The sequence below is a fragment of the Sphaeramia orbicularis genome, chromosome 9 (assembly GCF_902148855.1).
Source record: "Sphaeramia orbicularis chromosome 9, fSphaOr1.1, whole genome shotgun sequence".
Lineage (NCBI taxonomy): Eukaryota > Metazoa > Chordata > Actinopteri > Kurtiformes > Apogonidae > Sphaeramia > Sphaeramia orbicularis.
Window position 1 is genome coordinate 13,268,167 of NC_043965.1, and position 14,662 is coordinate 13,282,828.

The 14,662-nt window shown below is 37.4% G+C and overlaps 1 protein-coding gene across 1 annotated transcript in view; it reads left to right on the forward strand.

Moving 5' to 3' along the window:
- The first annotated feature begins 546 nt into the window (after nucleotides 1-546).
- The window catches only part of jak2b (Janus kinase 2b), a 30,217-nt gene continuing 16,101 nt past the window's right edge, over nucleotides 547-14,662 (forward strand). Inside the window, 15 exon segments of the mRNA XM_030143679.1 lie at nucleotides 547-1,093; nucleotides 3,431-3,673; nucleotides 4,877-5,000; nucleotides 5,103-5,220; nucleotides 10,359-10,395; nucleotides 10,398-10,509; nucleotides 11,804-11,868; nucleotides 11,871-12,040; nucleotides 12,042-12,089; nucleotides 12,439-12,514; nucleotides 12,517-12,557; nucleotides 13,231-13,388; nucleotides 13,593-13,704; nucleotides 13,984-14,101; nucleotides 14,104-14,169. Coding sequence (XP_029999539.1) covers nucleotides 3,445-3,673; nucleotides 4,877-5,000; nucleotides 5,103-5,220; nucleotides 10,359-10,395; nucleotides 10,398-10,509; nucleotides 11,804-11,868; nucleotides 11,871-12,040; nucleotides 12,042-12,089; nucleotides 12,439-12,514; nucleotides 12,517-12,557; nucleotides 13,231-13,388; nucleotides 13,593-13,704; nucleotides 13,984-14,101; nucleotides 14,104-14,169 — 1,474 coding nt within the window. The 5' untranslated portion in view covers nucleotides 547-1,093; nucleotides 3,431-3,444.

The window sequence follows — 14,662 nt, forward strand, 5'->3', positions numbered from 1 at the left end:
AGAGACAGCACAAAAGGCCTTAGTTGTTGTTTGCCTGCAAAATCCTGTAAATAAACCACTTGAAATACATCTCGGTGTGACATTGTATTTTGACTGTGTAAACCACAAACCCATGGTGCATCTAGTGGTTATTGTGTTATGTTAAAGTCTTAAGTTCAGTCACTTTTGAGTTGATTTATTTTGATGACAAATAGCCGCTAAAGTTATCATACCTCTAACATAGGTAGGTTCTTAACTGCAATTTAAGCTTTCTGTATAGTTAATAAATATGATGAGAGAATAAGATATCTTAGTTAGGTACTCTATAATGCAATGGTAGTTTATGGTTTAATGACATTCTGAGAATAATAACAGGGTTTGGTGGATAGTAGAAAACTTTTTATTATTATTATTATTATTATTATTATATTATTATTATTATTATTACAAAAATATTATTATTTCAGTCAGTGGATGGTTATAGTGCTTGTGATATCTGACCACGTGAGGAAGTCCGTAATGTACAGTGTGACCCTGAAGGCATCGTCGGTAGGGTGGGAGAGGCTGGTTTGTTGACTGACTGTGACTGGAAAGCTTCGGCTACGCTTTAGCGTCCATTGGCAAACTAGCTAGCAACCGTGTCAAGAGTTGAAGCTGTTCAATTGACAAGTTGTCAATAATGTCACTCACGTCGTACAGCCTTAGTGGCAGTATTCGGCATTAGAAGGCTCGCCTGTAAATGAATGGCTCTTGTTTTCGGACCATTTTTAAATCGAGAACGACGTGGTTTTAGCTAGCTTTAGCTTAAGTTGCAAGATTGACGATAAGATAGACGACTAAAGTTCCTCTGGAGTGGATGGGTACCTGTGGGCTTAGCAGAAGTAGCTTTGTAGCAGTTAGCAAGGTGACAGCGAAATGGAAAGAAGAATACGTCCACATGGATATCGACCCTAAGTAAATCGTCATTTTCGGGGCCAGTATAAGCAGGTATCTTACAGAGCTGAAGCAGCGCTGTCTGGACGTAGCTGCAAACTATCTGTCGTCTGCGGCTGCATCGCCGGCCTAGGAAGCTAGCAGCAAGCTAGCTAGCTGCACGGCTGGCTCGTCTAGCAAAGTAAGTGTTGTGGTCATTTATTATTGGTTGACAGCTGTATGTATTTACATCCTGATGCCTGCAATATTCAGACCCTAATATTAGCTCATGAAATTTCAGAAAATATTAACCTTTCTTATTTGTATTGCACTTATCGTTCATGTACACGGGTGGGTGTGTGAGGCTGCTAGTGTTAAGTTATCTGTTGATGTAATGGTATCACGTAAACGGCCTTGAGTAGTTTTTTTTTTTTCTACAGATTTGTTTTTATACAATTGAAGTCATGCAGTCTTAGTCTGATTTCGGGTTGGTAATTTCTTTAAACAACTTGGGCGTTGATGTAGCCAGAACAGACTGCGTCAGGGATACGTAACATTTCTTTAATTTGACTTAAATTCACGGTCATGCATCTGCCCATCGTTTCGATTTCTAAGTGTTAAAACACATTTATGACAGATGTTTTGTGCACTCGAAATTTTCATTCAATATTATTTGCAACATTTATTGTAGGATCATGTTCAAAATAGTGTGAGCTCGCAGTGGAACAAAATTAAGGTAATACAACATGATCATAAGTGCCAGATTATCATTGTCCTTCTGTGTTTATGGGTGTCTACGTCTTATTTCAAGTTGAATAAACCAAAGTAATCTTTCCTTCCCAACCACCCACTCTGCACTAGTGCCCAGTTGATATATTAATTAACAAACCTAACTGACAACAAATTTGATGACTGATAAGGAAGACCCTTGTCTTAAAAATATGCTGCGCTTCGACAATTTTCACTTCCTCAAATGTGATTATTCACTGGTTTTCCCCACTTGTAGTTTGTTGTCAAATGAAAACATGAAATTTGAGAAGTAGTAAGATAGACTTCCCAAGCAAAAGACTTAACTGCAGGCAATGCTGAGATTCATCTTGGTGTTCTTGAAATGCTTGAAGTTTAAAATTTTCACATCAAGGTTAAAGTTAAGCATATTTGAAGAGAAGCTTGATTGATTCCAAAAGGAAAAAAAATATCAAGGTGTCCTATTGTTATCAGTCAGAAACACATCATTTACTAATGGCATAATTAACATAAAATTAACAGTTCCTGTTATTAAGGCACCTTAAAATATCTCCCATATATTTGGCAAACACTAGATGAAATATTGTTTGTATTAAAACTGGCAGTCAGTGAAGTTCTAAAGACAGGACTTATTGTACAATACCTAAGATCTCATTTCCAACCTTAACTGTTTTCTGATTTTGGAAGTCAGCAGATATAATATAGCAAGAGTTTGGAGCAGAAAACAAGGTGAATACTCAATCAGCCAATGTGGCCTCTGAAAAAAATAAATAGCATTGATAATTAACTATATTTTACTTTAATAGAAACTGGAATTACAGAGTAAAATACAAGTCAGAGTAAGGAATACCTCTGTAAACAAATCTAAATCACTTAACATCAAGACAAAGAAGGTCATCAATCAACCCCAAATTAAACATCAAACTGTTGAAAATAGTTTTTTTCTTTCTCTCTTATTTTCTCACCAGGCTGTCATTACATTTAAGACTCCTCATATAAGCCACAACTACTATCAGAGCCAGTGTTTGCCACAAATAATAGTTTATGAAATGGCCTGTCGGCATAGATCGATTTGCCAGTCTCATATGTAGCATATGTACAATTTCCCCATTCTGTTACTAATTTTGCTAATATATAGTCACTTAGAAAGCGTAGTGCCTCCAAAACAAAGAGGAAAAAAAGAGGGAGTGAGTCTTGTTTACCTGTTAGCACTTTAATCAAGATTTTCTTTGAGTAGTTAAATACATGTCACATAATGCCTTTAAACAGTTAATTGCAGTTCATTGAGTAATGCTTAGGTAAGTGGTTATATGTGTAGGGAAAAGGTACCCTTTCATTCTGATATACGCTGTCTTTGGTGCGGAGAAGAGGAGAGTTTAGACTGAATTGTAGAATACTAATAGCTGTCTGAATGGGGAAAATATGTTTATTTTGCCTGGTGTGTTACGTTTAACAGCTGGTAAATGTGTAATGTGTGTTTAACAGCTTCAGGTCTCAGAGTCCAAATGTTTCAGTACACTGTAATACAATTTCTTTACTTTATCTGACATAACCTTCCAGTTTGGAGTCACCCTGTTTTATTAGATTTACAGATTTTGTAACTTTTCCGTCAGACAATGGTGCCCTCTGTGCTGCAGCTTTATGTAAGACATGAATTTTGATAACAGTTTATGCAACCGTAGAGACCATGTAAGCGGTCTGGACATCACATTAAGTTGGATATACTCTTTTAAAAAAAGCAGCCATCATTCTTTTTCTCCTCTACTGACATTTTACATTGAATTTATTAAAGGTTGTGCATTGCTGATGGCCTCCCTGCCAGTCATGGACACTGTGACTGACACATGCCCTGCGGTGCACCAGAATGGGACTGCCCATCGGGAAACTGTAGACACAAGACCTACTGCTGCCGCTGCTGTTCTGAGGCTTCATTTGTACCACAGCAGCCCGGGAACATCTGAATGCAGCATCCTCAGCTACCCACCTGGTGACTATGTGGCTGAGGAGCTGTGTATTGATGCAGCCAAGGCGTGCAGTAAGTACTTGAGCTCTGTGAGCCTGCATAAAGCACCCCCATCTGTGTGTTTTGCTGTAACTCAGGGCATAGGTCTCAAGATAAGGTTATCAAGAGGACACAGTGAAGCCCATCAACAGAAAAATTGTCGGGTTTTCAATCATCTTCATGCTTTTGTATACAGCTATTTTCACTGTATTTACTCTGTTTAAGGATAAGCAACATTGGTAGCTTGGTGGTATTTTTCTCCAGTGGTCCATAAATAAATTAATGTATCCTTGTAATGAAACACAGATCAAGTAGGAATGAGAGTCAAGGATCACCTGCATGTTGTAGAATTGTATGCTGTGTGCTTGATGATAAACAAACACAACTGACATTTTAGACAATCTTTATTGACCTGTAGTTCAACTGTGTTGGTACTAAAAACAGATAGTTTTTCTACTGTCTGGAGGCAGTATTGCTCTGCTCTAGGACTGCACAATGTCAGAAAAATCTGAAGCTGTGTTGTTCTTTTTTTAGCTGTGTGTATTGGAATATGAATCTGTTTCAGAAGCAAAATGTGGTGTCTCCTCTGGACTAAAATTTGCAAAAATACATGATAAAGTCACTATTGATTACATTTTTTCTGGCTTTTCCACTGTCAGAACAATACTTAATAAGGCACTTGGCAGTTAAATCCACATTAGCTGGAGGCACATGACTGACTTACGTTTACTATGTCAGAATTCTTTTTTCCACTTACAGGCCACATCTGAGCCTGTCAGACTAGCATAGCAAAAACTCTTGTGTTTCATATCAAGTTGCATATCATAGCATTTTTCTGTATTCTACTCTGGTCCTCAAATTTTAGTTTGGGGTAGTTAGTCCTTCTAAGTAATATGCCTAAAATCTTCAATCACAGTAAACAGTAATGACATATATCATGATGGAGTAATTATCCTGTCATTCCAAGTATAAAATGCTTTTACAATATCAACACTGTACTCCAATAGGCCTCATTGTATTGTTTTTTTTCTTATGCAGATTTCACACATACAAAAACATCTGATTTTCATGAGATAACACTCAAAACTTTGATAGTCACTTCTGTCAAAGTGGAAGAATTAAAGTTCATGTGAGAGAATTAACATTAAAAAATAGTGTGCAGCTTCAGTACAAAATATACATTCTGCAGTTTGACCATTCTACATGTGCACATAACCGCTATTTTCTTTGTTTTAGATGTATCACCTCTGTACTGCAGCCTTTTTGGTCTCTTCCGAGAGCGAGACCGCTTGTGGTTCTCACCCAACTACATATTCCACCTGGACGAATCAGCCTCAGAGGATGTGTTTTTTAGAATAAGGTAGCAGTTGTTAGATTTCAACCTACATTTGCCAGAATGAAATGACTACAGGTAAAGGGTGACTCCCCATCTCACTACCCTCTTTGTATCTGTTTTTAATAGGTACTACTTCCCTGGCTGGTACAGCGGTGGGGCATCCCGAGCGTATCGATATGGGGTTGCAAAGGGGTCAGAGAGCCCTGTCCTTGATGACTCTGTTGTGTCATACCTCTTCTTTCAGGTGAGAACACAATGGATCTGCCCTTTTGAATATACTTGTGTTCTACATGGGGGGTCAAGAGAGTTCAGCAAATGTTTGTACATTAACTGCCTTGACAAGTATGGTGGTAGCAGTTCTTCAGAGGGTGTGTTAGGTCACACCTTAAAAAAAAAAAAATCAGGTATATTGACAAAATACAGGTATTATGAATCAAGAGACCCAGAGATTTGACAATAAGTGATAAACCTTTTAAAAATCTTTGGTGCTGCAGCAAAAAACTCAATCACTCGTAAATGGCTTCAACTTGATCCACTGGTGCTGGAGGACTGGTTGAAAATTATTGATGAAATTCACAAAATGGAAAGATTAACATTTATGCTGAGGCTGCAAGCTGAACTTTACATAATAAAATGGGGCAAATGGATTAGTTTCTTTAAATACAATTAATGTGTGGTTTGTCTCATAGCCCCGTTATAAACTGCTGCTCTAAAAATTTAATTAATTAGGTAATTGATTGCTGTTTCATAACTGTAACCTAAATTATCATTGCTATTAGATTGTGACTATTATCTGTTGCAGATTGTTGTTTATGTTCTGTATGACAAAATAATAAAAAACTAATAAAAACTAAGTGTGGAAAAAAAAAGAAAAAAAGAGAGACCCATAGATTAGCACACTGTATTTTTCATACCCTTTGTCTGACAATATATGTTTATGTAAGGAGGTAGGGCAAGTTCATATTAAGTTGTAATATTGTATGATATCACCAAAATGTAATTTACGGAAGTCATTTCATATCTTCGTTAAACAGGATGATGAACATTTCCTGACAAATACAATAAATAAACAGTTGAAATAAAATGACCACATGGAAAGGCCTGTTACATTATGAATACCATACCTGACAATCAAAAGTAATTTGACCAATTTTGGATTTTTAGAAGCTGATACAAGTGTAATAATTTGCAACAGAGAAAAACTGATTGCTCCCAACGTCCGTCCCAAAAAGTTGACACTGGAAAAAACATTTAGCATGTTTTTCACTTTATTATAGACTGGACAGCTGTTGAACCAGATACTGAATTTGTGGTGGTGTAGCTCAGTGGTTAGTGCTGCTGCTTTACAGTGTCCTAGGCAGAGATACTCAGTAGAGGTATTACTTTGAGTAAGCGTTCGACTCCAGAGTCACCCTGTTTTTAATAAAGCCAATATCTGTCACTCCCAGGCATACATAATGTGTTTGAATTGTCAAAAGTCACAGGGGTGGGGTGGAATCATACTAGCCTTTAATGGGCTATTGAGTTTGTCCACTCCAAATTATTGTTATACCCTTTATACCCACTGGGCCAATTTTTAGTGCTGACCTGTAATGGTGATAGTCCCCAGGCACCGCTCCTACTCCACACTACAGTGAACGAAAAATAACTGTAATTAATCAATACATGTGGAAGTGAACAAAAAATTAACTGTAAAAGGTTATTTTCCCTGTTTCCAAGTGTAGAAGCCTAATATAATTATATAGAATTGCCTCTGTCTCACTCACCACTCACTTTCTCTTTATGTGCTTGGAGGGTGCAGAGATCATAGCTGGTTCATTTCTCTCCAAAATTATTATTGTTTGCTGATTACCTTCTTGTTTGGAATACTTACAATTCCAAACTAAAGTTTCTTCCTATCGAAAGGGTCCAATTCTCAGCAAGGCTCTGTTAACAGCAGGGGAAACCGGGAAGCATCCTCCAACCCTTAAGCTGTTGGAAATTCTCAGGTTTAGCCTGCCAGTTGATGGAAATTTGAATAATTGTGCTTTTTTGGAAGCATAAGCACTATTTATACACACTGCCACACACATGAATGTTTCAACTTTCTTTGCTTTCTTTCAGATCAGTAGGACACCCAAGTCTGAGCATACACATCTAAGCATTTCAATGAATTCCGTTGGATTTTTTAAATTGGAAGCACATGCAAGGAAAACTGCAATTAGCATAAGGAAACACTCCAATAAACTCATGTAAGGGCAGCATTCAGTGCTGTGAGCAAACCACAAACCAACGAGTCAAATTGGATAGGCACTGTTAGAGGAACAAAGGAAGGCAAAAGACAAAAACGCAAAAGAAATGTTCCTCTGAGGGCAAATAAGAAAAAAAAAAGTTTATCTGAATAGAAACACAAAAAGAGAGATTGGACCTGAAAATGGATTCCAAAATTGACTGTCAGGTCTACGATTATAGTGATAGGACACCTCCGGCTGGGTCTGAGATTTGGTCAAGTGTGTATCATGAGCCAAAGTAAGAGCAGATAACCATGATCACATAATTCTAAAAAATATTTTTACAAATGTCACGTAGACCTTTAAAACTTGCTGTTTTCTCTGACATACATGGTAGGAAAAGTTCAAACATATTTCACATTGGAGTTTTGGTTTTCTTTTCACTTTCAGTCTTTAATGGTTCATTCCATCCATCAATCCATACTTAACTCCCCTTCGGTTACATTTGTGCTACATCTTGCTGATGCACAACAATATGAACTTGGCCTGTCACCGTTCAGTCAGATGTTAGCTTTCCCATGGCAGTGATCAACATATTGCATGTCTTTCATGTATGTTTGTCAAATAGATCTCCAAAACCAGAGTACCCATCATTGGGTCATGACTCACCAGCTGAGGAAGCTAAATTTAAGGCACTCTTAATTTTAATCTTACCTAAGAACAACCAGAATGTTTGCTAGCACTCCCTACTGGCTTAAAGGTTCTTATGTTGTTTGCACACACTACTGAAGATCAAATTTGTGTGGGAACAATACATGAAAGAGCTGTTATCCTTAACAAGGATTTTAAACAGGCTTTGTTTTTGGTATCTTGTAATTAGAACCAGCAACAAAAGAAAGTTCTTAAGCTCCAGAGATCTTTAGTTAAAATCTTACACACTGCACAAATGAATACTTGTGTTGATTACTGAAGGCAGCACTGAGGCCACAGAGGGGTTAATGTCCATTGTATATGTTTACCCAAGGGCCACCAAGGGGTTAATCTAGTCATGGAGTCTCATTAGCTTAAAGCTCTGTGACAGTGCTGCTGTGAAATTCACATGAATGGAGAGATTCCCCATGTATGTGTTACCACAAGTCCCCTCTTGTTTTTCTGGTTTTATGTGTTTGTATGTGTGCACGATCCTCTTTCTCCTGGCTGCTTCTGTTTCAATAGTTGTCCTTGTTTAAATGAAAGGCATGCTACCAGTCTCTTTTACAAATAAGATGAGACTATAGGACAAGAGAAATGCCGAATTTTACAGATATATTATTAGAGTGTTCCAATAAGGTGTGAACAGTTTTCAGGTGAATGCAGGTAATGGAGGACAGCAATATGACAGGAGCTAAACTCAGGGTGAACCAGGGGGATTATGTGGACTTATGCCTGTGGAAATCTGCCACAGAGGATCAGGAAATCCCTAAAAGGCAGCAGGGGAACTGCTACCATTGGGGTAATGTTAAGATGTTAGACCACTACACATTTTACACTGACCTGTGGACATACTGTGTATTCTCTGTGAGGGATATGATGAATTCCCAGAAGTCCAATCTTCAGCTGTACTGTTGCTGTGTTTGTAGTAAAGCAAGGATATTATGACTTGTGAATGGAGATGTTTCTCTGTGTTCACCAGTGTTAACTATACAGTAAGGAATAGCTAGGTATGTAACACAGAAGGGATAGAATTTGTACCAATTGAGTATGTGTTCCCATTCAAACCATCACAGAAAACACAGTATCAGCTGAAGTGATAAGTACAGAGCCATTTTTATTTATCTGTTTTTGCAGTGATTTGAACTAAAGATCTGAAATAACCAGCTTAACATGCAGCCGTTGCCTGATTATGGTTCGAATTGACTTTGAAAAATCAAAACAACAGTTAGAAGCATGACATCAGATGTGCTGCCATTCTGCTTCATCATTTTTTCCGTGTACTGGCAGGAGAAAATCAAAACTAACTTGTTCATGTAACTGACAGCAGGTCCTTTCTACACCTAAGTGTTCTCAGTCATGTGATTGATCTCTTTTGGGTATGAGAAGCTCTGGAGGCATTAAATTAAATAAAATGAAATGAGGAAACTATCAAACATTTCCTTTAAAAACAAAACCACAACAACCTACAATATTTAGACTCATACTGTACAATTTTTTTCAGTCATCACATCTGCCCCATTGGAAGTTTAAGGTGGTGGATTTACCAGCAGAAACCTTGTTCTATGCGTATTTTTTCTGTTTTGCCGGGACTTTGGACAGTGGGTTTGTACCTCCATCCAACAGCATCACAAAGCATGTGCAGGTGGAACAGTATAAAAACAAAGCGGGCTGGAAGACGTATGGCGTGGCCATTTTTAGAACAGAACCACTGTGAAATATTTCCCGCTTCTTTCTTTCTTTCTTTCTTTCTTTCTTTTTTTTTTTCTTTCTTTCTTTCTTTTTTTTTTTTTCTTTTTTCTTTTCTTTCTTTCTTTTTTTCTTCTTTCTTTCTTTCTTTCTTTCTGTCTTTCTTTCTTCTTTCTTTCTTCTTTCTTTCTGTCTTTCTTCTGTCTTTCTTTGTCACTGAAGCCACTCAGTATTCTATTTAGCCAACCATCATTGCACTTTACTCTTTTTGCTCAAAGTAGGTACACTAGATCAAAATCTCACCCTGATGTAAGCCATTTCATATCCAGATTATCACAATATTGCACATTTTCTGTTCTTATTACACCTGTGTTATTAATAATGTATTTGATAAATAAAATGTAACGTTTTTCCCTCCTTTTACTTAGACCCTTTGTATAAAATAAATATGTAAAGTACAGTTTTGTAGTCTGCATCAGAAATGGCCTCTCTTTGAGTACAAGTACAGAGCACAATTCACATAAGCAAAAATGCTGAAATAAAATGTGTTATTTGCAAAACAGAGAAATAAACGTTGGAGCATTATATGAAATGGTAGGTGTTCTTCCTAGTCCTGGTTGAATTGATGAGCATAGTGTTAAAGGGGTGTTGGTAAATTCATACATTTTTCTTCCACTGATGCATTTGTGATGTACACGTACATACAAATCGAATCACTCATGTCATTGTGCACACATGTGGGCTCACCTGCAGTGTTAAGAACCACCTTGTGTTTCTCTGTGACTGTGTGCAGTGGAGGAATGACTTTGTGAACGGCCTGGTCAAGATCCCAACTCCCATGAGACTCAGGAAGAGTGCCTTGGTATGGCTGTACTGGACATGACGAGGACAGCAAAGGAGAGACAGATATCACCGCTGGACATCTACCACACTACAAGGTAAAGGTCAAACACATCTTATGAAATTATATGAAATAAACTGTTCTACTCCTCTGTCATTTTCTGAAGGGTTTTCATTCAGACAACTTGTAAACACAGCTTTTTATATTTCTTGGTTCACCTTCTTTGCCCCATCCAAATCTTTTGTGGTTATTTAATCCTGTGAGTCCTGTATGATGCTGTAAAAACTCGTTTCCAGGTCCAACAGGCTATAACAGCAGAGTCTATATACTCATTACTGTAATGAGGCACCAGTGAGAGTTCAGAAGGGGCTACATTCGTTTATTCAAATCAAATACAGTGATTAGTGTAATTTTCCATGGTCATTTTTTGCTTAAAGTACTGTTTAAGCTAAGTCCTTTATTTACCTTCCTCTGAACTTGACAGCATAGATAAAGGGCTGACACTATGCAGTGGGAACCTAACATTACTTTGCTAAGTTAGCTTAACTTGCACCAAACGTCACTTGTTTCTCCTTTGATGAAGACTTTAACCCTGTGACAATGGCAATATCTCCAGCGATGCATTTTGCACTTTACAGCATTCAGATTACTGTAACTCCTGAACTGCTATCCACAAATTTAAACAGCATCAGAAAGCTGAGATCCTGAGCTTTCTGACACTATATGACACTTCATGGCAGCAATGTGAGACTCTATTACAAGTAGAAAGGAACTGTTTCAGAGACTTCCACACAGGCTAAAAAATGCCTGGAATACCAAAAAAATATGGAGCCATAATATGGATACTGAATGTTCAAGACCAAAAAGCATGTTTGAACAAATGTGGAATAGTTGAACATTTATTTCTGCAATCTCAAAAAGTTTAATTATGGATGTTTTTTTTTTTTCTTTTTTAATAAAACACACATTTTAAGCATTTATCAATTTATAATAATGATAGTTATCACCAGATATTGAAAGTTAAGTTCTTCCTGAAATCAAAGGTGCAAAAGAATTGGCAAAAAAATACATTTGACACTTTTATTGCAAGAAAAGATGAAGATACCTAGTTGGTCTGTTATAATGGTAGTCTTAAAAGGGTTAAATAATAACTGCATCTAGTTCCTCTGCTCTTGTATAATCATATGTTAAATAGTAGAATAACAATAGATGTGTTTTATGGACTCAGGAGCACAGTGCTGCAGCAGATTAACTAAAAGAGAAATTAATAAAAAGCATATGTCATGGATGTCATGACTTAACAACCGGGTATTCTGCAATATCATGCCACATTACATTGTAGACAGTTGATTTACTTTGATATGTCCTGTGTCCTCTTTCTTACCTCTAGCTACAAGTCATTTTTTACCGAAGGACATGAGAGCCCAGATCCAGGATTGCAACTTCTTGACACGAAAGCGAATTCGTTTCGCTTCAAGCGTTTCATCCAGCAGTTCAGCCAGTGCCGTACAACAGCGCGGGACCTCAGACTCAAGTACCTCATTAGCATGGAGTCTCTGGAGAAGGCCTTCTACACAGAGGCCTTCCAGGTCAGGGAACCGTCCAGCGGTCAGCTCATCATCCTGGTGGCTGCAGGACACTGGCATCCAGTGGTGTCGAGAGAAACTAAAAGACTCTGAGGAGGTTGTAAACACCAGTGGTTTTATCTATTATTGCTGGTGAATACAAGTGCTAACATGTTAACAGGCCGTCATAGGGAGCAGTTTCCTTTTTTGTGTGTGATAATATGTCTGGAGAGTCTTTAAAGTTCTGTGAACCCCAAGGAACATAAATGACTGGTTACATGGAGAAAAAAAGATCAAAATAGAACCCACTAAGGCTTCAGCAGTCCTGTTGTAGTCCGCCAATACAAAGTTCTTACATAAATATTATTTTATTGCCTGTGGCACAAAGGCTTTGAGGCTGCAAAGATTTACTTGTGGAAATATTAATTTTAAAGGGAAAGGAGTGACTTCTTGTCTCTGGTTTCCAGCAGTTGCAGACTTGGTGTGACTTTCCTGATGTCACTGACATCAGCATCAAACAGGCCAGCAAAGAGGGAGCAGCAGAGAGCGAATAGTGACCATCAACAAGCAAGATGGAAAGAATCTGGTAAAGTGGCCTCTTTGTACCCATATGTCAAAATAGCCTTAAACTACAAACACCAATGGAATATTCAGTTAACCCATAAAGACCCAGTACTACTTTTGTGGCAGTTCCCAAATGAATTTTTGTCCACATTTAAACTTCTCTTAAGTGATCACCATTTATTGTAATATCCACTTTATTTTGCATTGTCTTATTGAAATTCAGGTATTTTCCTACATGTACTTCACTGATCATGTAGATGTTCATAAAAGCTCAGTGTAAATTCAAAGGTTATTATATCAAACTGAGGAAAACTGAAGAAAGTGACTTTCTCAGCAAAATATATCATTACTGAATATAAACCAAGTGTCTCTATCACTGTCATTGATCCAGCTCCATGGGTTTTACTGGTGAATCAATGTTGTAGAAGATAACGGTGTTTCCACGTTCACTACTGAGCCTCTGAACGTCCCAAATGGGTCATATCTGATGACCATGAAAAGATGACAAACTATATTTTACACCAATATTTACATGTATTGATCAGATTAGTGGATCAACAGGTATTAAACATTTTACATCCATAGATGGTTTTGGTGACAGTAGATGTTTGGGTCTTTGTGGGTTAAGACAGTATTTAGACTGTCCAGATCATGTTTTTTGTTTTCACGTTTTTTTTTTCTTTACCCAATTTCAGGAGTTGGAATTCCCAAGCTTACTTGAAGCCCTTTCCTTTGTGTCCCTCATTGATGGCTACTATCGATTGACTACAGACGCACATCATTACCTTTGTAAAGAAGTTGCCCCTCCGAGGCTTGTGGAGTCCATTTCCTCACATTGCCACGGCCCCATCACGTAAGTACAATATTGATGACTGTGGTACGCGGACCCACAAAACTTCAATTTCTCACCATTAGCAATTGATTCGTGACTATTTGTTCAGTCTGTAATATCACAATCTTCTGATGCTAAATACATTCAGAGATAGTTGTAAAAAGATAATCCTCTGCCCAGACAGCTGTTCTTCATTTGTTTTGTGTCATGTTTTTGCTATAACAGAATAGAGTTTGCCATTAAACGGCTTCAGAAGAGTGGGAACAAGCAGGGATTGTTCATTTTACGATGCAGCCCAAAGGATTTCAACAAGTATTTTCTGACTTTCCCTGTCAAGGTATGTAACGCTCATTTGTTGTAGTCTTTTACTGTATGTTTTACTTTCATCTCATTTTTAATTGGTTGTCTCGAATGCACCTTTATATATGATTATGATTATATTTGTTGCTTCAACTACAGGTGTATAGCACACATACAGGCCAGACAAAATTAACATTTTACTTTCCACTCGATAGTTTGTCACACTCAAATTGTATGTTCTGTTTTATTTTACTGATATTTATAGCAGAAAGCCTGATGTTCACCAGATGTCTGTACTGATCTGTCTGTCTGTTAGGTTTATGATGTTATGGAATACAAGCACTGCCAGATAACAAAGTCTGCAAACGGGGAGTTTAACCTCAGTGGAACCAAAAGAAACTTCCGCAGCCTCCAGGATCTACTCAGCCGCTACCAAAAGAAACTGTGCGCTCTGACAGTGTCATTTTCCAATTCAGCAAGTGCTGTCCACCTAAATCCAAAGGTAAACCATCAGTATTTATCAAAATGACCAAAAAAAAAAAAAAAAGAATAAAAATTGTGATCCATTAATTTTAGCCCTGTCACAGTTGGTACCTAATCACCTCCTTGTGATCATTTGAGATTACAGTGATTTTAATCTCTTCCCCAAAGTTAATAAATGGGGTGAAACTAAGCGAAATATCATATTTTATCAATTCCACATCATTTTAGTGTGGCAATTTGGATGATATCATCTCATTGCACAAAATTCAACTTCTACTGTGAATTCAACAGAGAACTTTTACCACAGTGGTTATATTTACTTTGTATCTCAGTTGAATATTCCCTTTTCCAGTTTTTTTTTTCCCCAAAAAGATGAACAGAAATGTAATTGATTTATATGTTCCCAAATTGTATGCCAGTAAGTGTCTCGTCTTCTTAAGGTGTATGTGCACAAAAAAACTATTATTAGAGTTATATTAGTGGTTAAGCAAAAAGAATAGATATTCACATCA